Source organism: Abramis brama (genome assembly GCF_963993115.1).
Source record: "Abramis brama genome assembly, chromosome: 23".
NCBI classification, from domain to species: Eukaryota; Metazoa; Chordata; class Actinopteri; order Cypriniformes; family Leuciscidae; genus Abramis; species Abramis brama.
Window position 1 is genome coordinate 18444825 of NC_139985.1, and position 25134 is coordinate 18469958.

The 25134-nt window shown below is 37.8% G+C and overlaps 2 protein-coding genes and 1 long non-coding RNA gene across 6 annotated transcripts; all 3 read left to right on the forward strand.

The window, feature by feature from the left end:
* Positions 1 to 41: 41 nt before the first annotated feature.
* LOC311074597 (histone-binding protein RBBP7-like) lies at positions 42 to 5573 on the forward strand (the record flags this gene model as incomplete). The annotated part of the gene is made up of 9 exons (XM_084101302.1): positions 42 to 120; positions 251 to 310; positions 417 to 576; positions 1614 to 1740; positions 2686 to 2763; positions 2862 to 2938; positions 3104 to 3161; positions 4895 to 5005; positions 5102 to 5573. The coding sequence occupies 9 exons, from the start codon at positions 42 to 44 to the stop codon at positions 5168 to 5170; spliced, it is 819 nt and encodes a 272-aa protein (XP_083957428.1). The 3' UTR covers positions 5171 to 5573.
* A 3691-nt stretch (positions 5574 to 9264) lies between these two features.
* Positions 9265 to 13143, forward strand: LOC311074556 (serine/threonine-protein kinase pim-2-like). Of its 3 annotated transcripts, XR_014604321.1 has the most exons (9): positions 9265 to 9440; positions 10166 to 10447; positions 10644 to 10738; positions 10879 to 10929; positions 11182 to 11566; positions 11652 to 11831; positions 12350 to 12492; positions 12689 to 12751; positions 12996 to 13143. XR_014604321.1 is itself a non-coding variant. In XM_084101265.1 (8 exons), the coding sequence occupies exons 1-7, from the start codon at positions 9317 to 9319 to the stop codon at positions 12706 to 12708; spliced, it is 1137 nt and encodes a 378-aa protein (XP_083957391.1). In that variant the 5' UTR covers positions 9265 to 9316; the 3' UTR covers positions 12709 to 12751; positions 12996 to 13143. The 3 variants fall into 3 exon arrangements, 2 of the variants coding, with proteins under 2 accessions (XP_083957391.1, XP_083957390.1); XM_084101265.1 differs by lacking the exon at positions 12350 to 12492; XM_084101264.1 differs by lacking the exons at positions 12689 to 12751; positions 12996 to 13143 and having other exon boundaries at positions 12350 to 12679.
* A 333-nt stretch (positions 13144 to 13476) lies between these two features.
* LOC311073967 lies at positions 13477 to 24265 on the forward strand. Of its 2 annotated transcripts, XR_014604234.1 has the most exons (8): positions 13477 to 13512; positions 20183 to 20219; positions 20306 to 20432; positions 21378 to 21455; positions 21554 to 21630; positions 21796 to 21853; positions 23587 to 23697; positions 23794 to 24265. It is a non-coding gene; the product is annotated as an uncharacterized lncRNA (long non-coding RNA). The 2 variants fall into 2 exon arrangements; XR_014604235.1 differs by lacking the exon at positions 13477 to 13512 and having other exon boundaries at positions 20068 to 20219.
* The last annotated feature ends 869 nt before the right edge of the window (positions 24266 to 25134 follow it).

The following is a 25134-nucleotide window of genomic DNA, read 5'->3' on the forward strand; positions in this document are numbered from 1 at the left end:
ACATTGAGTATTGGTTATTATTAAAACATTAATACTATGTGATGTGTGAAATATTCCAGCCTCAGGCCACTCCACTCCAGATCCAGGAGAGCTGCTTTCTCTCAGAGAGCTGGTCAGGAGGTTTGGAGACCCGGTTCCGATGACCGTGATCAGGATCCGCTGCCAGACCCGACCCAGACACCGATCCAGGAGCTTCATGGATATTTAACACAGTCTTTGTCTTCTGAGTTTTCTGTTTCTGTTCTGACAGGTCCGGCTCACAGGAAGAGAGAGTGGCAGAGCGGCAGCCAGAAGAACCCAGATGATGGACGTCCGTTCACTTCATCGAAACACTCAGAATAGGCTTTGACCAATCCTTACATTGATTATTAATATTATCAACAACAACAAAAAAATAAATTTGAAATTCTAAAATTTTCCAGACTCATCATCACCTTTGTCCATCTCTGAGGACAATGTGGAGAGGCGGTTATGCAGAGAGTCGTCTAGGCTGAGCAGCAGCGGCTCGTACAGCGCTGAATGGAGGTGGAGTGGTGATGTTTCGGAGAGCCGAAGCAAACAGGACAGTGGCAGAAGGTGCGGTTTGTCCCGGTCCGACAGCATACTGAGTGAATTTTTTTTAATTTTTTTTTTTTATTACCCACCACCTCATATTAAAATGAATTAAATAGTAATAAAAGGGCACACACTATAGCTAAAGTTCAACTTGCTCAGTTAGCTTGGTTCTGGTTCTCAAAATCTCCAATAGCTTGTTTTACATTGTTGCATCTTCATGGATGAGATAACATGCAGATAAATACTGTAGTCCAAAGATTATTCAACCTTCAATGCGTTTTTTTATAATCAATGAACTATTCAACCAATTCTGAGTTTGTCAAAAAGTTGAACTTTCTATATTAGTTGTCAAAATAAATAATTGCAACAGTTCTATCATACCGAAATTAAAAAGGAAAACAAAAGTTCTCTTTTGAATCCTCATGTGCAAGAATGTGAACAAGGCAGAAGTCAACAGCACATCATTTAAAATGTTATGTTTTTCATAATGTAATGTAAACAGAATGTAAAATTAGTTATTTTATGGATTTAAAAATGATCCATTTTTGTTTGTCCTTTACAAATGAACGCAAAATGAATGCATATCTTCTAGTACAAATGCACAGTGCTCACATTTATTTGGACTTTTTGTGTGCAAAAAACCCCCCAAAATACCGACTTTATTCAACTATTCATTTTCTTCTGTGTGGGCGTCTGACGTGCGTTCATGTAGTGTAACAGCACAGCGCAACGTCAGAATGTAGGCTCACTATTGGCCAGCATCACACACATGACCAGCTTCAGCCAATAGTGAGCCTACGTTCTGACCTTGCGCTGTGCTGTTACATTGTCTTTACTAACTTTCTGGGCTGGCAAGTTTCAATAACATAGAAGCCAATGGAGTAGTGAGACAGCTCTTTTAGATATCTGAAAATATCTGAATTTGTGTTCCGAAGATGAACGAAAGCCTTACGGGGTTGGAACAACATGAGGGTGAGTAATTACTGACAGAATTTTTATTTTTGGGGTGAACTAACCCTTTAAGTTGTATTACACTATGAAATGTCTGTCTTCTACAGCTGGGACACACGATCCAATAACACATCAAAGCCCAGTCACTCTGTGGACGCCCACACGGCCGAAGTCAACTGCCTGTCCTTCAACCCATACAGCGAGTTTATTCTGGCCAGTGGCTCAGCAGACAAGGTCTGTACATGTTGCGATCTACATAATCACACATGCACACTCATCTGTAGGAAGAATTTGCTTTAGAGATCCGTCCTCATGCGGAGGGGACACAATCCCCTTAAAGAGTTAGTTCACCCAAAAATAGAAATTCTGTCATTAATTTTTCGCCCTCATGTCGTTCCAAACCCATAAGACTTTCGTTCATCTTCAAAGCACAAATTAAGATATTTTTAATGAAATCTTAGAGATTTCTGTCCCTCTATTGACAGTCTACAGAACTACCACTTTGACAAAAAGTTAATAAAGAGATCGTAAAACGAATCCAGATGAATTGAATGGTTTAGTCCAAATGTTCTGAAGAGATTTGATCGCTTTATATGATAAACTGATTGAATTTAGGCTTTTATTCACATATTAACATTCATCAACTCACACATCAGTTGTGGTAAACGGAAGCTCAAGCATGTTCGTTTGACATGCGAGAAACAATGAGGTTCATTCTCGCATGTCAAGTTCGGTTGAGCTTCTGTTTGTGTTTGCTGATCAATGTTTATATATGAATTAAAGCCTAAATTAAATCTGTTTATCATATAAAGCGATCGAGTCTCTTAAAAAAAATTGGACTAAACCGCTCGATTCATATGGATTGGTTTACAATCTTTTTTATAAACTTTTTGAAACATCAAAGTGGTAGTTGTGCAGACAAATCTTTCAGATTTTATCAAAAATATATTTTGTGCTTTGAAGATGAACGGAAGCCTTACGGGTTTGGAACAACATGAGGGTGAGTAATTAATAACAGAATTATCATTTTTGTGTGAACTATCTGTTTAAGCCCAAAGTACACATCAGTTTTGATGTATGCATACAGCCTAATGCATAAGCTTTTAAAGTATAGTCTATTTAATATTGTGCATGATTTAGAAAAAAAATGACATGCTCACTGTTTGTTTATGGCTGTAGACTGTTGCATTGTGGGATCTGCGCAACCTGAAGTTGAAGCTTCACTCTTTTGAGTCACATAAGGATGAAATCTTCCAGGTAACTCAAGATTCTGTTACAATATAACAACATGCAATCCGTTAGCAATAGTGTAGTGATGATGATAATGATAATAATAATGCTGATTCTCTTGACAGGTCCAGTGGTCTCCTCATAACGAGACCATCCTGGCCTCCAGTGGCACAGACAGACGCCTCAATGTTTGGGACCTGAGGTATGGCATTACTACTCTTTTATAATTGATCCTGAAAATATACTTTTTTTCTTTCTTGATGCTCATTCCTGGTTTAATTTGAACCGTTCATTTGTGCTAACTGTATTTGGATCCACAAATGCTTTTATCTTATATTGATTGCTTTGTTACATTTATGTCCTCTAGTAAAATTGGAGAAGAGCAGTCTGCGGAGGACGCCGAGGACGGGCCACCTGAGCTGCTGGTGAGTCGAGATAGATTTGCTGAAAATATTTATTGTGACAGATGGAGCTATAATGATATGATTATTGGTAACTATTTCAATACCACAGCAAAAAACACACACTATTGATCACACTCTATTTTAGTATAAAGTTGAATACAAGTGTAAATAACATATTTAATTAATATATATTTTAAAATTTTTGGGGGTTTAAATGTCTCTTATGCTCATCAAAGCTGCATTTATTTGATCAAAAATACAGTTTTTGACAGTAATACTGTGGAATATTACAATTTAAAATAACAGATTTCTATTTAATATAAAATGCTGCAATTCATTCCTGAATAGCCAAGCTGAAATTATCATCATTACTCCGGTCTGCAGAGTTACATGATCCTTCAAAAATCATTCTAATATGCTGATTTGATGGTCAAGATACATTTTTATCAATATTGAAAAAAAGTTGTGTTACTTGATGCATTTTTTTCAGGATTCTGACTGAATAGAAATTCTAAATGAAGAGAATCATTCTGATGAATAGAAAGTTCAAAAGAAAGCATTTATTTAAAATAGAAATCTTTGTAAGAAATGTATTTACTGTCAATTTTGATCAATTTAATACATCCTTTCTGAATAAAAGTATTATTATCTTGAGTAGTGTTGTCAGAAATGGTAAATTTAACTCAAGTTAAATAGGGTCCAATATTAAATTTCTGCCGTATCAACACATCGATACCATCTGCGCTTTATTGCTCTCTGTTCTCTCCGACAGCGAGTTGACACACACACACACACACACACGCACGCCTCCTCTTACTCACTCGTCTCAATGCACTCTGATAGTGTTGGTGTTATAGCGCATGAATTTCAATGTGGGATTGTGGGTATAGCGCATCATTTTACTACTACTCACAGATTTCACAGTCAAAGCGCACACACATAAAGCTGCCTCTTAAACAGCTTGAGAAAATTGTCAAAATGCTCATCTTGGCAAGTATTTACATAAACGCAGTCGGCTGTGTCTTGATTGAAGGTAAACCGAAGAAAATGGATGTGTATCGGTGTATTGGATCCATGCATTCAGTCTTAATGTGACAGCAGCCTAATATTCCTGTTAATCAATGAACAAAAGAAAAGAGAAAATCACTCGCTGAATAACTTTTAACTTTAATTGTAAGGATTAATCTGTATTTATTTTTTACAATGAAGAAAATCCAGTGTTATTTTACATTTGATTACTTCAATTTCTGTAGTATTTCTTACCTGAATACTACTATTAGACTTACAGTACCTGAAAAACATAAAGCACTATTTCTTCCATTTGTATATTTATTCTATTGTATTTATTTGTGCTATTGTTTGTGATTTTGTTTCTTTTTTTCTTATTTTATTATTGACTGTTTGTATTTTTATGTAAATGAAATTTAAAGTTTGAAACCAAGCTTCCTTGTGCGCTGTGTAAGCTATTGCGCAACAACATTACCCCATTGTAAAAACACAAATACATTGAGTGAGCAAGCATTTAAGTGAGATAATTGTAATGGTAATGGATTAAGTATAAAATATAGAATCAAAATTAGATTCAAAATCTTGTCTCTTTAGAAGCCTTGGATTAAACCGCTTGATTCATGTGGATTACTGTTATGATGTGTATCGTTATTGAAGCTTGAAAATATTGATAGAATTTCAATGCATGTACAATTTTGCATGCCAGTTTTGACAGTCTAATAATCCACTTTTGTTTGTTTTGGCAGTTCATTCATGGTGGGCACACAGCTAAGATCTCAGATTTCTCCTGGAACCCAAATGAACCCTGGGTAATCTGTTCTGTGTCAGAGGACAACATTATGCAAGTATGGCAGATGGTAAGTACAGCAAAACTGTACATTCTTAAGATTTCCATTTATTTATGTATTTGATATTAGGACTTTGCACTGATATCATAAACTTCTCTCGTTTAGGCTGAGAACATCTACAATGATGAAGAGCCAGACACCCCCGCGTCGGAGCTGGAGGGACAGGCGTCATAACTGATCTCATTAAAAATCTACAACCCTTTCATGGCTTCTTACTCCAGCGTTTGCTTTTCAGCATTATTCAGTAAAATCCATCCTCTTACTTTCTACTCCATACATAGCAGATACTTTATCATCACAGGGTCCTTCTGTAGACTAAAAGGTTCAGCCCACACCCAGTAGGGAAGTTTGTCCTCAGATGGTTTGGAGAAAGACTGCACCACTTGTTCAATCACTTCTGAGAAGTTACGGCCTGGTGTGGCTCGTCACAATTCTAAATTTGTTTTTGTGCATAAACCTTGGTGTCAATTTGCAATAAATCTTTTGTAATAACTTTTAGAATGATTTTGTATTCCTAAATTGTTGATAATTTTCTGTACTTAATTCACTTATGAAAATAAACTACAGATCAACTGTTTTTTTTGTTTAGAAATGTCAGACTTTCTCATTGATCTTTGTGTGTGTTTTTAAAATTAGATTTGAATGTATTAAAATTGGGGGAAGGGGGGATTAGTGTATACTGAGCAAAATCTGCATAGCTGGCCTACAACCAATCAAATCACTGTGCGATAAGGCCTAGGGTGGGCTATGTTCTAAAAGTAACCAATCAAATCACTTTCCTGGGTTTTCAATGTGTCCTGTCCTCCAATAGTGGTCTGGGTAATGGGAGGAAGGGGGGAAGGCCAAAAGGTGCACAAAGGTGTGAAAATGTTCTCTTGAAAAAACCTTTGATGGGATTACTTGCCATGGCAACAAATGGCTGTAGCACGGAAGTATACGTCCACAACATACATCCGATTTGGTATCATTTCGGATGCATACGGATATATACAGACCATAGACTGTAAAAAAAGATGGACGACGCCCCTTCGCTCTCTTCCATTGATGAGAACTGAAGCCGCCAGAGTCCCGATATGGCGCTGACATATTGGTTCTTGAGTCTGCGCAGTAGCGATCTCGGGACCAGACATGCGCAGTAGTGAGCAGGAAGTAAAGCCGCGAAATCAACGCTCCGCCCTCACTCTCGCAGAACGCACTCAGGGAGAGTGGATTCTGCACACTTTTTTAAAAATTGATTGCAGTACGACAAGAGGCTTGTTAAAATAAAGTAAATACAATCTCCTCAGTCCTCCGAAGATCCCGAAAAAAATGTCCGTTGGTGCTTCAGTGACTACTTCGCTCGAGAACCTGTCAATCACAGCTGTCAATCATGACGTTACACCACCGCATCACGTAACTAACTAAAAACCAACTTATTTTTGAAACAGACACTTGAACTTACATCAGCGTGATAAAAATGACAGCAAATTAAAGAAACCACCTTTGGAAAAAAGATATTTGAAGTGTAATTTAATTGTTTAGTTGGTCTCACGTCCCGTTGAATAACACGGGGAGGCGGGGCTTATGACCTATACTAGGACCAGTCACCGGGGGGCGATCGAGACGTTTTGGCTTCACTTTTCAGGGCTTGTGCGGCACGCTTGATACAGACCCATGGAATTTGAGCTATCCGGCCAGTATACTCCTGGATTCTTCCGAATTTCAGCAGTGTATACAGGAGTATACTGGTCTGGATACACCTCTTTTCATGCAGTGTGGGGGTGCTGTTTTCACAGAATTGTAAATGCAACGCATATGTTTGTTCATTAAAATGTATTATTTTTTAGCATTTAGTAATTTATTTGTAATAAACACTTTAAGTGGGCTATTTAAAAATTGTTATTTATATGTTAAATTATCTTTTTAAAACATAAGCTCAGAGTGTTATGTAATATTGTGTGTGTGTGTGTGTCGAAAGAATTTGTCCGCAGCTGCTCAAAAAACAACCCCAGTCAAAATCCCCACTGTCAGTGTTTTGTAAGGAACATGCAAATATGTAAAATATAGCAGGAGACATTTTAATTGTTTACTAATAAAACAGTTATTTTTTATGTCAGTGTCTGTCGGCTAGACAGATGAAGTTGACGACTCGCGATCTTCGCAGCGCCAGAGAGAAATGCACATTTCTTACGAATTACATAAGCAGCGCAGTCTGTTTTCTTTCGTTTTGAATTGTTCCGCTAAAGAGTAGACATTTCAAGCTAGATATATGTCTCAGGTCTGTGAGGCAATAGGCTATACCTTATAGGCCTTCGCTGAGTCTCGGTTCATTTATGAGAACCATATGCATATAGAACTATATTCTTTGCAGCTTCTCTATCTATAACGCTTTTCCGTTTCCGAGTTCCCCACACGAGTCTTAAAACCAAATAAATCTTATTTTTAATGTTGTCTCCGCGGGTGTAATGCAGCGTGGTGGTCAGTGTAGTTCGATTCACATCATAAATGACTCTTTTGAAAGATTATAGTGAATTAAATCAGAAAGAGTCGCCTGTATAGAGAACTATGGCGCCGAAAGCGTAGTCCGACTCCTGTGATTCATTCGAGTCGAACTAATCACTCGTTGAAAAAGACGAATTGACTGACTAAATTTGAGCAAAGGAACTCAATATCATTTCATTAGCCAACATTACAGTGCATAATAATCTGTTAAACATTGTTTGAGAAAGACAATGATCATTGTAAACGTCATCCTCCACGTCATCCTCCACTCCTTGATTAGTAAAATCATAAATGGGCTTCATATTAATTTTCATTTTCTTTTCTTCACCACCTACTACTTACCGATGTGATGACGCATCAGTGATACTGAAATCTGATTGGCTCTATGTTTACATGCGGAAATGTAATTTTTCTAGACTTTATAATATATTAAGATGATGTCCGATTTATCCCCCCTTGTGCCTTTTTGCACGCATTTTGGACAGAAGCAATGACTACAGTCCAGACTGTAAGTGCCTTGCGAAGTCGGTGCTAATTTGCTCAATTGTGAATAGCTATGCAGATTTTGGGCACGAATAATTCCACGGATATAATAACAATAATAATAACAACAATAACTGTTTAATATTAAGTTGGTTACTTTTCAATAAATGTGTTGATATTCGATGTGCGACTTCAGGTGTACGTGCGTGGTTATGAATTATTTGAATTTTATTTGCTATCGCGACGCGTGTTTTGAATTTTGACTGCATTTGTATACACTCGAACTGATCGTTTTCTGAGTTGGTTGAGAGACGAGGCGAACAATTCAGAGATTTTTGCAAAGTATTTTCTATGCAAATCTTGTGAAGCTGAAGCGGAGAAGAGACTTTTATTCTAGAAGATCGGCGCATATATACGCATATATCCTTTACACATTTTTATTTTTTAAAGAGTTCATATTGTTTTTGTGGAGACTTTTATTTAATTGTTCTTTACGTTAGAAGGAGTTTGGCGTTTTATTTCTTTTTTTTGTTTATTATTTTATTATTATTATTATTATTGTTGTTGCATTTCTGAGGAGAGTTGTATTTTGTTCTTTTTGTATTGTTTTTTGTATTGTTTTTATTGCAGATTGGAGGATCGATGGCTCACATGGGGGGAAGAGGAGGTGATTGCTTTGGTTTTTTATTTGTAAATGTATGTTATGGTATAATATTGTTGTACAATGATTGAGTAAGTGTGAAGAAACTTGTGCAAGGTAAATTTGATCCCCCAATTTTCCCAGCTAAGTGATCACATGTATTTGATTCCTTGCATGTGAAATCAACTTTTCAATTTGAGTAACTAAAGTTATCTATTGTAACAATTTGTAATTGTCAATTTGTCAACTGACATTTAGTATTGGTTGTTGTTATTAAACCATTAATACTAACTATGTGAAATAGTATATTAGTAATAGTATTTAGTATGTCTGTTTCTGTTCTGACAGGTCCGGCTCACAGGAAGAAGGAGTGGCAGAGCGGCAGCCAGAAGAGCCCAGATGATGGACGCCTGTCCACTTCATCGGAACACTCTCGCAGAGGTCAGAATAGGCTTTGACCAATTTTTACATTGATTATAAATATTATTACAAAAAAAGAAGAAAAAAAAACAGTTTTTGATGTCTGAAATTTTCCAGACTCATCATCATCTTTGTCCATCTCTGAGGACAATGTGGAGAGGCTGTTATGCAGAGAGTCGTCTAGGCTGAGCAGCAGCGGCTCGTGCAGCGCTGAATGGAGGTGGAGTGGTGATGTTTCGGAGAGCCGAAGCGAACAGGACAGTGGCAGCAGCTGCGGTTTGTCCCGGTCCGACAGCATGGAAGCGTGGTGGCGGTGCCATCCACTCCCGGGTCAAGTTGCCGTCGAGCCGACAGAGACTTCAAGTGGCCGAACTGCTCAGGGTGCCATGGAGAATTCTCCTGTGAACAAGAGCTCAACAGGTGAGACTGAAATAAGGCTGGGCAGTGTAATGTGTACAGATAGAGATTTTGCTATTCCATGCAAAACTGCTTCAAGTTTTTAGCATGTTAATGTCCGGTCACATTTACTGGTGCTCAGCTGAATTTTGCTTTCTGATTTTTTTTTATTTTTTTTTTATATATTTTAATTGGAACATTTTCAGAGCATTAAGAGAACATTCAAAAGTAGCATTCCCATAATGCAAAATTATTAAATATAATGTTCCTTTAACCAAGAAAAAACATTTTTGAAACATTGAAAAAAACTGGACGTTATGAACGTTCAGGGAAAATTTAGAAATAACGATTGCTTAACTTAATTAGAAAACTTTATTTATACACACACCAGAAACACGCGCACAGAAAGACGATTCTCAGACAGCATTCCATTCCCAGTAGAATTATATTTCTGACTTATTGCACTTGAATTGTCAAATACTCACAAAATTGTCAAAATGGCCGTCGTGCAGAGGATTACATTATTATTTTATGTGATTAATAAAAATTGTGAAATAAAAGGACTTTTGATATTGTGAAATACGATTTTGGGACATTTATGTAGGCATTTAGCAGAAGTCAGGTGGGTAGCTTGGAAATATTTCCATTACTTTGGATTTTTAACATTACAGATAATAATTTAACAGTAAAATGTAAGTTATGTCATGATATCATTAATTTGACATCAGAGATGTTTCTCTTCATTTCAGAAAAACCTACAAGGAAGAGGAAAAGAATTGGTCGTTTCCTCAACAGGGTATGGACGGCTGTGAAGGGTTTTTTCTGCTGCTGTTGCCACAGTTGTGCTGTGGATGTTGTGGAGCCTTTTCTCCCTACAGCAGATCTGGAGCCAGAGCCTGATCCTGATCCATCATCACCTGATCCATCATCACCTGATCCTGATCCATCATCACCTGATCCTGATCCATCATCACCTGATCCTGATCCATCATCCGCTGCACAATATCTCTGCGACGTCGAGCCAAATAATGGTAAATCGCCAGTCCTTATTTCTCCGACATTATTTTAAACAGTGTTGTCGTCTTGTTTTCCACTAAAAATATCTTACGGCTTGTTTTCAGAGAATATTCATATTATTTTCCCCATATTAACATTATTTTATCGACACAACCAGGACTGATATTTTATCTCGTATATATTTCCCATATTTTTCTGTTTGTTTTTCAGAGTCCTTTGAGTCTCTCTATAAAGCGGGACAGATGATTGGATGTGGAATGTTTGGCAGTGTGTACAGGGGAACACGCAAATTTGATGGCAAAAAGGTAAATCTTCCCGAATTGTGCAAACATTTTGGTTTTGCGTGCATCAAAACATATTCAAAACATTTACAGATGGTTTAATACTTAGCGCAAGGTCATGTGCTGGAATACTGTTACTGAAACTCTTTATTTTTTTTTGGCAGGTTGCCATCAAGCGGATGCGCAAGTTTGACAATTTCCTTTATCTTGATATTGTAAGTCGGCCAAAACCTGAATATGTATTTAGTTGTTTAAGTGCAGATTGCTGTAGTTAATACACTTAAACAGGGCGCACTAGGTGTAAATGTGATTGACAAATAAGTCTAGAGGCACAAAAGAAAAAACTTTGAGCTCTTTTGAGGTTCTTTTCAACGTATCTAAAAAGATCAAAGAAAAGTATGTTTAAAAATGACATGTTTTCGTCAGGTTTTTACCCAGCTTGCCTTCTGTCTACTGCTTTTCTCTAGCCTGGACATCCAGAACCTCTCATTACAGAAGTGGCGCTCCTGCTAATGATGAGACGAGAACCCATAAGCCCCTACGTCATACAACTATTCGAGTGGTTTGAACATCCTCGCAAATTCACTCTCATCATGGAGTTCCCCGAACCCTGCGAGAGCTTGCTGGACTTCATCACTCGTCATAATCCTGAAGTGTGCGAAACAATAGTATGGGACTTAATGGGACAGGCTGTGCTGGCAGTACAACACTGCATCGAGCATGGCGTTTTTCATAATGACATTCAAGCGCAGAATTTCCTGTTGAAGAGAAGCTCATTATTCCTCAAGCTGATAGACTTTGGCTGCGGTCAGCTATTCAGTAGTGAGGGCTACGAGAGCGACATATACGTTGGTGAGCATTTTGAGAGCGTGGAAACCTGAATGTAGTGACGCTTTAAGAAAAAAAGCTCAACAATGTGCAAATGTCGTACTTACAGGAAGACAGGATCACTGCCCACCTGAAGTCTTCACAGAACCCAGATTCCACGCCGTCCCAGCAAATGTCTGGGCTCTAGGAGTGATGTTTTATCAGATGGTGAACGCATCTCTTCCTTTTTGCAGTGAAACAGAAATCATAGAAGCTAAAGTTACATTTCAGAATTCCAACTTATCCAGAGGTGAGTGAATAATATTGAAAACACTGATAAACACACCGCTTTTAGAAATTCAGCTTTAGTTACAGAAGTGAAAGCCGAAATTCGCTGCATTTATAGGCTACCTTCAAAGATTAAACAGGTCATGAACACGTCAAAGTGAACAGAGCATTGTCTTGCTACACGCTACAAAGCATGCTTCAATACCATACAGCATCATCATGCTCCCATTCAGAAACACACATTTTCAGAAAGACAAATGCAACACAGCTAAAAGTATTCCTAATATGTTGGACCTGAAACATGCCTTCACAAGAGCAAGTAAGAGCTGGGTTTGTGATGTTTAAGTTGGGGACGACGCGATTGCACAAAAGGGGCCTTTGCTAATTCCGCTAGGTGTCGCAGAAACCACATACTTCACTTTTAAAGTAAAGATGAGGAACATTTTACATGATATTAATCACGTTTTAGATGCTGTTTTCATAGATGCCAAGTCACATGGTCATGACTAACCAGCTCTCTCCTTATTAACATTTGTGCAGAATGCAGAGATCTGATTAGCCAGTGCCTAGCCCGGGATCCAACGAAACGGCCCACGTTAGAGCAGATGTCACAACAAATGGATTAGAAATGATCTACTGTAGGTCGGAGGAGTTCAGGAGATTCACTCGATCAGTGATTTCAGGTGTGAGGAAGTGTAACAGAGACAGAGGATTATTATCAATTGTTTCTCAAAAAAAAGATGAGAAAACAGTTAGCAAACCATGCATTATACTAAAAACGAAGTCACAGAAGCTGTCTTTTTCAGTTTCAAAGGTATTTTATTCAGTTTCAATTTATATTTTCATTAGTTTCTTGAAAAGTTATGTTCTTTATTATAGGCACAAAAATAATTCCATAAGATTTGAGGAGGCTGTCGATTGCTCACATGGGAGGAAGAGGAGGTGAGTGCTTTAGTTTTTTTTATTTGTTTATGGTATGTTGTTGTACATTGATTAAGTAAATTAATGTGTAGAAACTTGTGCGATGTAAATTTTTATCACATGTATTTGGTTCCTTGCATAAGAAATCAACTTTTCAATTTGAGTAACTAAAGTTATGTATAGTAACAATTTGTAATTGACCACTGACATTGAGTATTGGTTATTATTAAAACATTAATACTATGTGATGTGTGAAATATTCCAGCCTCAGGCCACTCCACTCCAGATCCAGGAGAGCTGCTTTCTCTCAGAGAGCTGGTCAGGAGGTTTGGAGACCCGGTTCCGATGACCGTGATCAGGATCCGCTGCCAGACCCGACCCAGACACCGATCCAGGAGCTCCATGGATATTTAACACAGTCTTTGTCTTCTGAGTTTTCTGTTTCTGTTCTGACAGGTCCGGCTCACAGGAAGAGAGAGTGGCAGAGCGGCAGCCAGAAGAACCCAGATGATGGACGTCCGTTCACTTCATCGAAACACTCAGAATAGGCTTTGACCAATCCTTACATTGATTATTAATATTATCAACAACAACAAAAAAATAAATTTGAAATTCTAAAATTTTCCAGACTCATCATCATCTTTGTCCATCTCTGAGGACAATGTGGAGAGGCGGTTATGCAGAGAGTCGTCTAGGCTGAGCAGCAGCGGCTCGTACAGTGCTGAATGGAGGTGGAGTGGTGATGTTTCGGAGAGCCGAAGCAAACAGGACAGTGGCAGAAGGTGAGGTTTGTCCCGGTCCGACAGCATACTGAGTGAATTTATTTATTTATTTATTTTTTATTACCCACCACCTCATATTAAAATGAATTAAATAGTAATAAAAGGGCACACACTATAGCTAAAGTTCAACTTGCTCAGTTAGCTTGGTTCTGGTTCTCAAAATCTCCAATAGCTTGTTCTACATTGTTGCATCTTCATGGATGAGATAACATGCAGATAAATACTGTAGTCCAAAGATTATTCAACCTTCAATGCGTTTTTTTATAATCAATGAACTATTAATTTAAATTTCTTTATTGGTTTTTCTGCTGGGAACATCAAGTCAACGTATAATAACAATGATTTTATAAAGTAATCGTTCCACACTGTTAATACCCCATTAAAACCCTCCCTGTTAATACCCCATTAAAACCCTCCCTCAAGTAAACAACCTACAGCCTCCAATAAAAAAAAATAAATAAATAAATAAAATAAAACATATACATATATAATAATAATAATAATAATAAATAAAAATAAAAAAAAATAAATAAATAAATAAAAATACAATATTGATATCTTAAAGCATTTTCAAAATAAAATAAATAAATCATCAGAGGATGCTCAGCTTAAGTGTCTTGAGAATTAGCTAGTAAATAGTCTAAAAAGGGGCGCCACAGTTTATCAAAGGTCCTTAAAGATCCCGTCTGTGACAGTCTGATTTTTTCCAATTTAATGCAAGTGAACACTTCTTTCAGCCATGAATCAAAAGAAGGGGGTGAGGCATGTTTCCACTTCAGAAGTATGAGACGTCTTGCTAGCAGAGTAGTAAAGGCTAGAGCCTTTTGAACCGTTACAGAAAGGTTAACTTCAACGGTCATCCCAAAGATGGCCAGAAGAGGATTTATGTTAAGATCTATGGCGAAGGCTTCTCTCAGAATTTTGAATATTTTAGTCCAATAGTCATATAATTTAGGGCATCCCCATAACATATGAATGAGATCTGCTGGTGATTGCTTGCACCTATTACATGCATCGCTGACAGATGGGTATATTTTAGCAAGTTTAGCATTTGTATAGTAAACCCTATGTAGAATCTTACACTGTATCAGGCCATGTCTTGCACTTATAGATGATGTGTGTATGAGAGCAAGAATGCGCTCCCAATGTTCATCAGAGATTTCAAATCCCAAGTCTCCCTCCCATGCCGCTCTGGCCCTACTTGTAGAGGCTGGATTATTATTGTGAATCAAATTATAAATTACAGAAATACAGTGTTTTGAATGTGGTTCAAGCTTTAAGAAGTCATCCAATGGCGATTCAGGGGGGCGATTCGGAAAGTGAGGGAATAGTTTTTGCACAAAATGCCTGACTTGAAAGAAACGAAATAAGTGGGAATTAGGTAAGTCAAATCTTTTGGAAAGGTTATTAAAGGACGAGAAAACTCCACACTCATAGAGATCATCAATGGTCCTTATGCCTTTATCAAACCATATTCGAAACGCCTCATCCATATTAGAGGGTGCAAAACTGTGGTTTTTAATTATCGGAGAGAGTGTAGAAGACCTATGCAACCCAGTCTGTTTTCTAAATTGAGTCCATATCTTAACTGAGTGAGATACTACTAAATTTGAACTAATGTTGGTAGGCAATGGTAGTTGAGAGCATATAACTGAGTGCAGAGAGAGGCGCGCTGAGGATTGTTCCAGGTAGGCCCAGCAAGGGGGTTCAGAATTCAGATTGTTCCTCCAGTATACAATTTTCTGGATATTGCAGGCCCAATAATAGTGCAAAAAGTTTGGGAGTGCAAGACCTCCCTTGTTTTTAGGGAGCTCTAAAACTGATTTCTTAATTCGAGCTGGTCTATTTCCCCATAAAAAGGAAATTATTCGTTTGTCCAAATCCATAAAAAACTTTTTCTTAAGAAAAATTGGAATATGCTGAAATAAATACAAAAACTTGGGAAGAACAGTCATCTTGATTAGGCTTATACGCCCAGCAAGAGAAAGAGGGAGGTTAGCCCAACGTTCCATGTCAGACTCAACCTTTTTAAGTAAGGGGACAAAATTAGAAACATACATTCCAGTTAAAGATTTGGTCACAGTAATACCCAGATACTTAAATTCATCAGCCGCCCATTTAAATGGTAGAAGTGAGTGTGCAAGGTTATTCGCCAAAGAATTTACAGGGAACAACTCACTCTTATGAAAATTAATCTTATACCCTGAAATTTTACCGATATGGTTTAAAATGTTCAGAATAACGGGAACAGAAGTCTCTGGATCAGAAATAAAGAGTAGAAGATCGTCTGCATATAGGGATAATTTATACTCTCTACCTAGCCGATTTATACCTTTAAAATTTACATCTTCACGAAGCCAGATAGCTAAGGGCTCAATGGCAATGGCAAAAAGCAAAGGCGACAAAGGGCAGCCCTGCCTAGTGCCCCTCTGAAGCAAAAAAGGTGGTGAAACCACACCATTAGTTAAAATAGATGCCTGTGGGGAGACATACAATAGTTTGATCCAGGAAATAAAACGATCATCAAAACCAAAGCTTTCCATTATACGAAATAGATATCCCCACTCGACTCTATCAAACGCCTTTTCCGCGTCTAGTGCCAGAACCACTTCTGGCACATCTGAACTAGGCATATTGAGGATATTGAAAAGTTTCCTTGTATTAAAGAAAGAATGTCTTCCAATCATAAAACCTGTTTGGTCATCCGAAATTATTTGGGGCAAGACTTGTTGTAAACGCAACGCTAAAATCTTAGTTAAAATTTTATAGTCCACATTCAAAAGTGAAATGGGTCTATAGCTGTTACACAGTAAAGGGTCTTTGTCTTTTTTAGCAATCAAAGTGATTGACGCTAACGACAGGGTGGGAGGCAGGCAGCCTTTAGAAAAAGACTCGTTAAACATATTCTGTAATGCAGGTGCGAGGGATGTAGAAAATGCTTTATAAAACTCCGTAGTTAACCCGTCAGGGCCTGGTGACTTGCCGTTCTGTAAAAGTTTGATAGCTTCCACCACCTCAGAAACTGATATTGGGTCACCAAGGGTCTTAGCCATGTTACTATCAATGTTGGGAAAAGTGATCTTATCCAAGGGCCATTCCCCACAATCAGAACATAAGGAAAGCTCAGAAGTATAAAGGCCTGAGTAAAACTCTAGGAAAATGTTATTAATTTTATGTGGATCATGAAACGCGTCTCCTTGTGGCGACCTTATTCCATTAATCAGCCTTGATGCTGCTGATGCTCTGGCTTGATGAGCTAATAATTTACCTGCCTTATCACCTAGTTCAAAAAAACATTGCTTAGATTTAAGCAACTGCACTTCAGCCTTATTCGTGGTCAAAAGATCAAATTCCGTTTGTAAACGAAGGCGTTCTTTATACAGATCTTTATTTGGATCAACAGCATACTGATGATCTAAACTTTGTAGGTCCTTAAGGATTGTATCTAATTTAAGCTTGTCAGCCTTGTTATTACCAGAAGAATAAGAAATTATCATACCTCTCAAATATGCCTTAGATGTTTCCCAGAGAGTCCCTCTATTAATAATTGGCATATCGTTGACCTCAAAAAATAGGGCTATTTGCTCAGCCAAAAATTTCTTGAAATCATCACTAGCCAGAAAGAGAGAGGGGAAGCGCCACTGTTTGGGAGAATGTGTAAACTGGGAAATATTAACGTCAACAGAAGTGGGTGCATGATCTGAAATGACAATGCTGTGATACTCACAGCTCGATAGGTTTGAAAGTAGTCTATTGTCTAATAGGAAAAAATCTATTCGTGAATATGACTGATGAACGTGGGAGAAAAATGAGTAGGCCCTATTCGTGGGAAATTTTGATCTCCAGGGATCGGACAGGCCCAATCGCCCAGCAAAGGTATTCAAAGTTTTGGCCGAGTTAGTTGATACACAAGGTCTGCTCGAGGATCGATCTAAAACAGTGTCTTGAACAAAGTTAAAATCACCCCCTATTATAACATGTCTTCTGTCAATATCAGAAATGGATGAAAAGAAATTGGATATAAACTTGTCATCATCCCAGTTAGGGGCATAAATACTTGCCATAACGATAGGCACATCTCTGAGTTTGCCAGTAATTAGGACATAACGTCCATTAGGATCGGACAAAACACTAGCCAACTCGAAAGGGATACTTCTGTGAATAAGAATAGCAGCACCTCTTGCTCGAGCACTAAAATTTGAATGATATAAATGGCCCACCCATGCTCTTTTAAGCCGCTGAATATCACTTGTCTTAAGATGGGTTTCTTGAAGAAAGAACACATCCCCCCGAAGATGTTGGAGATGAGACATAATGCGGTTAATTTTAATATTATTGTTCACCCCTTTAACATTCCATGATAAGAAACGAATACTGGAACTCTCTTTAATCTTAGCCATTATCAATCGGCCACACGACAGTTTCAAATCTGAGCCAAACGCAAAAAAATAAAGGAGAAAAGAAACACTTCAAGGAAAATAAAATAAAACACAATAAAGCAATTTGGAAAGCCATAGCATTCAAAAAAGAAAGAGAAACAAAAACCCATTTCAAAATCCTAAATCCCATTCTTAACATATCAACCCAGAACCACGCAGAGAACCTGCTAAACATCAGCATCTCAATGCAATTTCTCAAAATTACAAAATTTACTATCAAATTGCACAAAGGACCCCGGCTCCACAAAAATATGTATTTTAGCCCATGAATGAAAAACAAAAACTGATCAAAATCAAACTACCAGTAACACAAAACAACGTTGTATGACCCTTAACAGTCTGCATAAAAGTTCTCCTGGGCAGCAGATGTACAAAAATTACGGTCTTGTCAGTCTTATGATCATCCAGGAGCAAGATGAGCGAAAAGAGTGAAAACTACGCATCTTGTATATCATAAAAAATAGCTACGAACTTCGGTGTCCAGATATTGTATACTAGATGATAATATAAATGAAAAAATAAAAATTAAATCCGGAACCCAGCATCGTGTGAGACGAGTAGACGCGAGTAGCGTTAGTCAGAAAAGTCAACTGCTCATGTAGCTTCTGTCGACTCACGCCGGTGGGTTTTAATAAACTCACCAGCCTCATGAACTGACGACAACCGCCTCTTCTTACCATCCGACGTCGTGATGAAAAGTTTAGATGGGAAATGAAGAGATGGTCTCAGACCAAGCTGGTACAGCTCCTTCATCACCGCTCGATATTCGGCACGCATCTCCAAAACTTCGGGACTGTAGTCCTCATTGATGAAGACCGGATTACCGCGATATTGAAGCTTTCCTCTTAGCTTGCGGGCTTCGCGAATCACCAAATCCTTGGTCTGGAACTTGTGAAAACGAATTATCACAGACCTAGGTCTCTCCCCCGACTTTGGTTTCGCTGTGAGGGCGCGATGGGCACGATCCAAATCAGGAGGAGAGGTAAATAGGCTTGCACCAAAAATTTCCACTAAGAGCTCCGAAAAAAAAGTAGTCGGACGAGGGCCCTCAATCGTCTCAGGTAAGCCAAAGATTCGTATGTTATTTCTGCGGCTCCTCCCTTCTAGATCCATAACCTTGGCTTTGAGTTTAGCGTGTTCGTCAGTTAAAGCCGCAAACTTCGACTCTAGGGCTCCGACGCTCAGGCCGCTAGTGTCCGCATTTGCTTCAAGTGAGCAAAGTCTCTGCTCGTGGTCGTTTACCGTTGTATGTAAAATGTCCAGTCTCGATTCCAAGGTGGAGAATGCTGATTTAAATTCCGAAGACAATGCCGCCCTGTGTTCTTCCAGCAGCGTCGTCAGGGTAGCAATATCTGCTAAATTCCCGCTAGTCTGTGTTTCGTCTTTCTTAACTTCGTCTTTCTTGGTGTTTTGTCTAGATTTCGAAGCCATTTTCGCCCAGAAAGTTTCAAAGTAGTAAGCTGACTGATTAACTGGATAATCAAGTCGTTGTTGGGCCAAAAAAAAAAACTTTAAATTGAAAACTGTGGGAGCACGGGCGAAATGCTGCTACTCCCCGCACATGTCAGCCGGAAGTCCATAATCAATGAACTATTCAACCAATTCTGAGTTTGTCAAAAAGTTGAACTTTCTATATTAGTTGTCAAAATAAATAATTGCAACAGTTCTATCATACCGAAATTAAAAAGGAAAACAAAAGTTCTCTTTTGAATCCTCATGTGCAAGAATGTGAACAAGGCAGAAGTCAACAGCACATCATTTAAAATGTTATGTTTTTCATAATGTAATGTAAACAGAATGTAAAATTAGTTATTTTATGGATTTAAAAATGATCCATTTTTGTTTGTCCTTTACAAATGAACGCAAAATGAATGCATATCTTCTAGTACAAATGCACAGTGCTCACATTTATTTGGACTTTTTGTGTGCAAAAAACCCCCCAAAATACCGACTTTATTCAACTATTCATTTTCTTCTGTGTGGGCGTCTGACGTGAGTTCATGTAGTGTAACAGCACAGCGCAACGTCAGAATGTAGGCTCACTATTGGCCAGCATCACACACATGACCAGCTTCAGCCAATAGTGAGCCTACGTTCTGACCTTGCGCTGTGCTGTTACATTGTCTTTACTAACTTTCTGGGCTGGCAAGTTTCAATAACATAGAAGCCAATGGAGTAGTGAGACAGCTCTTTTAGATTTAATCAAAAATATCTGAATTTGTGTTCCGAAGATGAACGAAAGCCTTACGGGGTTGGAACAACATGAGGGTGAGTAATTACTGACAGAATTTTTATTTTTGGGGTGAACTAACCCTTTAAGTTGTATTACACTATGAAATGTCTGTCTTCTACAGCTGGGACACACGATCCAATAACACATCAAAGCCCAGTCACTCTGTGGACGCCCACACGGCCGAAGTCAACTGCCTGTCCTTCAACCCATACAGCGAGTTTATTCTGGCCAGTGGCTCAGCAGACAAGGTCTGTACATGTTGCGATCTACATAATCACACATGCACACTCATCTGTAGGAAGAATTTGCTTTAGAGATCCGTCCTCATGCGGAGGGGACACAATCCCCTTAAAGAGTTAGTTCACCCAAAAATAGAAATTCTGTCATTAATTTTTCGCCCTCATGTCGTTCCAAACCCATAAGACTTTCGTTCATCTTCAAAGCACAAATTAAGATATTTTTAATGAAATCTTAGACATTTCTGTCCCTCTATTGACAGTCTACAGAACTACCACTTTGACAAAAAGTTAATAAAGAGATCGTAAAACGAATCCAGATGAATTGAATGGTTTAGTCCAAATGTTCTGAAGAGATTTGATCGCTTTATATGATAAACTGATTGAATTTAGGCTTTTATTCACATATTAACATTCATCAACTCACACATCAGTTGTGGTAAACGGAAGCTCAAGCATGTTCGTTTGACATGCGAGAAACAATGAGGTTCATTCTCGCATGTCAAGTTCGGTTGAGCTTCTGTTTGTGTTTGCTGATCAATGTTTATATATGAATTAAAGCCTAAATTAAATCTGTTTATCATATAAAGCGATCGAGTCTCTTAAAAAAAATTGGACTAAACCGCTCGATTCATATGGATTGGTTTACAATCTTTTTTATAAACTTTTTGAAACATCAAAGTGGTAGTTGTGCAGACAAATCTTTCAGATTTTATCAAAAATATATTTTGTGCTTTGAAGATGAACGGAAGCCTTACGGGTTTGGAACAACATGAGGGTGAGTAATTAATAACAGAATTATCATTTTTGTGTGAACTATCTGTTTAAGCCCAAAGTACACATCAGTTTTGATGTATGCATACAGCCTAATGCATAAGCTTTTAAAGTATAGTCTATTTAATATTGTGCATGATTTAGAAAAAAAATGACATGCTCACTGTTTGTTTATGGCTGTAGACTGTTGCATTGTGGGATCTGCGCAACCTGAAGTTGAAGCTTCACTCTTTTGAGTCACATAAGGATGAAATCTTCCAGGTAACTCAAGATTCTGTTACAATATAACAACATGCAATCCGTTAGCAATAGTGTAGTGATGATGATAATGATAATAATAATGCTGATTCTCTTGACAGGTCCAGTGGTCTCCTCATAACGAGACCATCCTGGCCTCCAGTGGCACAGACAGACGCCTCAATGTTTGGGACCTGAGGTATGGCATTACTACTCTTTTATAATTGATCCTGAAAATATACTTTTTTTCTTTCTTGATGCTCATTCCTGGTTTAATTTGAACCGTTCATTTGTGCTAACTGTATTTGGATCCACAAATGCTTTTATCTTATATTGATTGCTTTGTTACATTTATGTCCTCTAGTAAAATTGGAGAAGAGCAGTCTGCGGAGGACGCCGAGGACGGGCCACCTGAGCTGCTGGTGAGTCGAGATAGATTTGCTGAAAATATTTATTGTGACAGATGGAGCTATAATGATATGATTATTGGTAACTATTTCAATACCACAGCAAAAAACACACACTATTGATCACACTCTATTTTAGTATAAAGTTGAATACAAGTGTAAATAACATATTTAATTAATATATATTTTAAAATTTTTGGGGGTTTAAATGTCTCTTATGCTCATCAAAGCTGCATTTATTTGATCAAAAATACAGTTTTTGACAGTAATACTGTGGAATATTACAATTTAAAATAACAGATTTCTATTTAATATAAAATGCTGCAATTCATTCCTGAATAGCCAAGCTGAAATTATCATCATTACTCCGGTCTGCAGAGTTACATGATCCTTCAAAAATCATTCTAATATGCTGATTTGATGGTCAAGATACATTTTTATCAATATTGAAAAAAAGTTGTGTTACTTGATGCATTTTTTTCAGGATTCTGACTGAATAGAAATTCTAAATGAAGAGAATCATTCTGATGAATAGAAAGTTCAAAAGAAAGCATTTATTTAAAATAGAAATCTTTGTAAGAAATGTATTTACTGTCAATTTTGATCAATTTAATACATCCTTTCTGAATAAAAGTATTATTATCTTGAGTAGTGTTGTCAGAAATGGTAAATTTAACTCAAGTTAAATAGGGTCCAATATTAAATTTCTGCCGTATCAACACATCGATACCATCTGCGCTTTATTGCTCTCTGTTCTCTCCGACAGCGAGTTGACACACACACACACACACACACGCACGCCTCCTCTTACTCACTCGTCTCAATGCACTCTGATAGTGTTGGTGTTATAGCGCATGAATTTCAATGTGGGATTGTGGGTATAGCGCATCATTTTACTACTACTCACAGATTTCACAGTCAAAGCGCACACACATAAAGCTGCCTCTTAAACAGCTTGAGAAAATTGTCAAAATGCTCATCTTGGCAAGTATTTACATAAACGCAGTCGGCTGTGTCTTGATTGAAGGTAAACCGAAGAAAATGGATGTGTATCGGTGTATTGGATCCATGCATTCAGTCTTAATGTGACAGCAGCCTAATATTCCTGTTAATCAATGAACAAAAGAAAAGAGAAAATCACTCGCTGAATAACTTTTAACTTTAATTGTAAGGATTAATCTGTATTTATTTTTTACAATGAAGAAAATCCAGTGTTATTTTACATTTGATTACTTCAATTTCTGTAGTATTTCTTACCTGAATACTACTATTAGACTTACAGTACCTGAAAAACATAAAGCACTATTTCTTCCATTTGTATATTTATTCTATTGTATTTATTTGTGCTATTGTTTGTGATTTTGTTTCTTTTTTTCTTATTTTATTATTGACTGTTTGTATTTTTATGTAAATGAAATTTAAAGTTTGAAACCAAGCTTCCTTGTGCGCTGTGTAAGCTATTGCGCAACAACATTACCCCATTGTAAAAACACAAATACATTGAGTGAGCAAGCATTTAAGTGAGATAATTGTAATGGTAATGGATTAAGTATAAAATATAGAATCAAAATTAGATTCAAAATCTTGTCTCTTTAGAAGCCTTGGATTAAACCGCTTGATTCATGTGGATTACTGTTATGATGTGTATCGTTATTGAAGCTTGAAAATATTGATAGAATTTCAATGCATGTACAATTTTGCATGCCAGTTTTGACAGTCTAATAATCCACTTTTGTTTGTTTTGGCAGTTCATTCATGGTGGGCACACAGCTAAGATCTCAGATTTCTCCTGGAACCCAAATGAACCCTGGGTAATCTGTTCTGTGTCAGAGGACAACATTATGCAAGTATGGCAGATGGTAAGTACAGCAAAACTGTACATTCTTAAGATTTCCATTTATTTATGTATTTGATATTAGGACTTTGCACTGATATCATAAACTTCTCTCGTTTAGGCTGAGAACATCTACAATGATGAAGAGCCAGACACCCCCGCGTCAGAGCTGGAGGGACAGGCGTCATAACTGATCTCATTAAAAATCTACAACCCTTTCATGGCTTCTTACTCCAGCGTTTGCTTTTCAGCATTATTCAGTAAAATCCATCCTCTTACTTTCTACTCCATACATAGCAGATACTTTATCATCACAGGGTCCTTCTGTAGACTAAAAGGTTCAGCCCACACCCAGTAGGGAAGTTTGTCCTCAGATGGTTTGGAGAAAGACTGCACCACTTGTTCAATCACTTCTGAGAAGTTACGGCCTGGTGTGGCTCGTCACAATTCTAAATTTGTTTTTGTGCATAAACCTTGGTGTCAATTTGCAATAAATCTTTTGTAATAACTTTTAGAATGATTTTGTATTCCTAAATTGTTGATAATTTTCTGTACTTAATTCACTTATGAAAATAAACTACAGATCAACTGTTTTTTTTGTTTAGAAATGTCAGACTTTCTCATTGATCTTTGTGTGTGTTTTTAAAATTAGATTTGAATGTATTAAAATTGGGGGAAGGGGGGATTAGTGTATACTGAGCAAAATCTGCATAGCTGGCCTACAACCAATCAAATCACTGTGCGATAAGGCCTAGGGTGGGCTATGTTCTAAAAGTAACCAATCAAATCACTTTCCTGGGTTTTCAATGTGTCCTGTCCTCCAATAGTGGTCTGGGTAATGGGAGGAAGGGGGGAAGGCCAAAAGGTGCACAAAGGTGTGAAAATGTTCTCTTGAAAAAACCTTTGATGGGATTACTTGCCATGGCAACAAATGGCTGTAGCACGGAAGTATACGTCCACAACATACATCCGATTTGGTATCATTTCGGATGCATACGGATATATACAGACCATAGACTGTAAAAAAAGATGGACGACGCCCCTTCGCTCTCTTCCATTGATGAGAACTGAAGCCGCCAGAGTCCCGAAATGGCGCTGACATATTGGTTCTTGAGTCTGCGCAGTAGCGATCTCGGGACCAGACATGCGCAGTAGTGAGCAGGAAGTAAAGCCGCGAAATCAACGCTCCGCCCTCACTCTCGCAGAACGCACTCAGGGAGAGTGGATTCTGCACACTTTTTTAAAAATTGATTGCAGTACGACAAGAGGCTTGTTAAAATAAAGTAAATACAATCTCCTCAGTCCTCCGAAGATCCCGAAAAAAATGTCCGTTGGTGCTTCAGTGACTACTTCGCTCGAGAACCTGTCAATCACAGCTGTCAATCATGACGTTACACCACCGCATCACGTAACTAACTAAAAACCAACTTATTTTTGAAACAGACACTTGAACTTACATCAG

What these genes read in the sequence shown, in the direction of transcription:
- LOC311074556 (XM_084101264.1), top strand. Translation starts at nt 9,317, where the DNA reads ATGGAAGCGTGGTGGCGGTGCCATCCACTCCCGGGTCAAGTTGCCGTC. An exon ending in GCAAATTTGATGGCAAAAAG is followed by an intron (nt 10,739 to 10,878) that starts GTAAATCTTCCC and finishes TTTTTTTGGCAG; the next exon opens with GTTGCCATCAAGCGGATGCG. An exon ending in CGAGAGCGACATATACGTTG is followed by an intron (nt 11,567 to 11,651) that starts GTGAGCATTTTG and finishes TCGTACTTACAG; the next exon opens with GAAGACAGGATCACTGCCCA.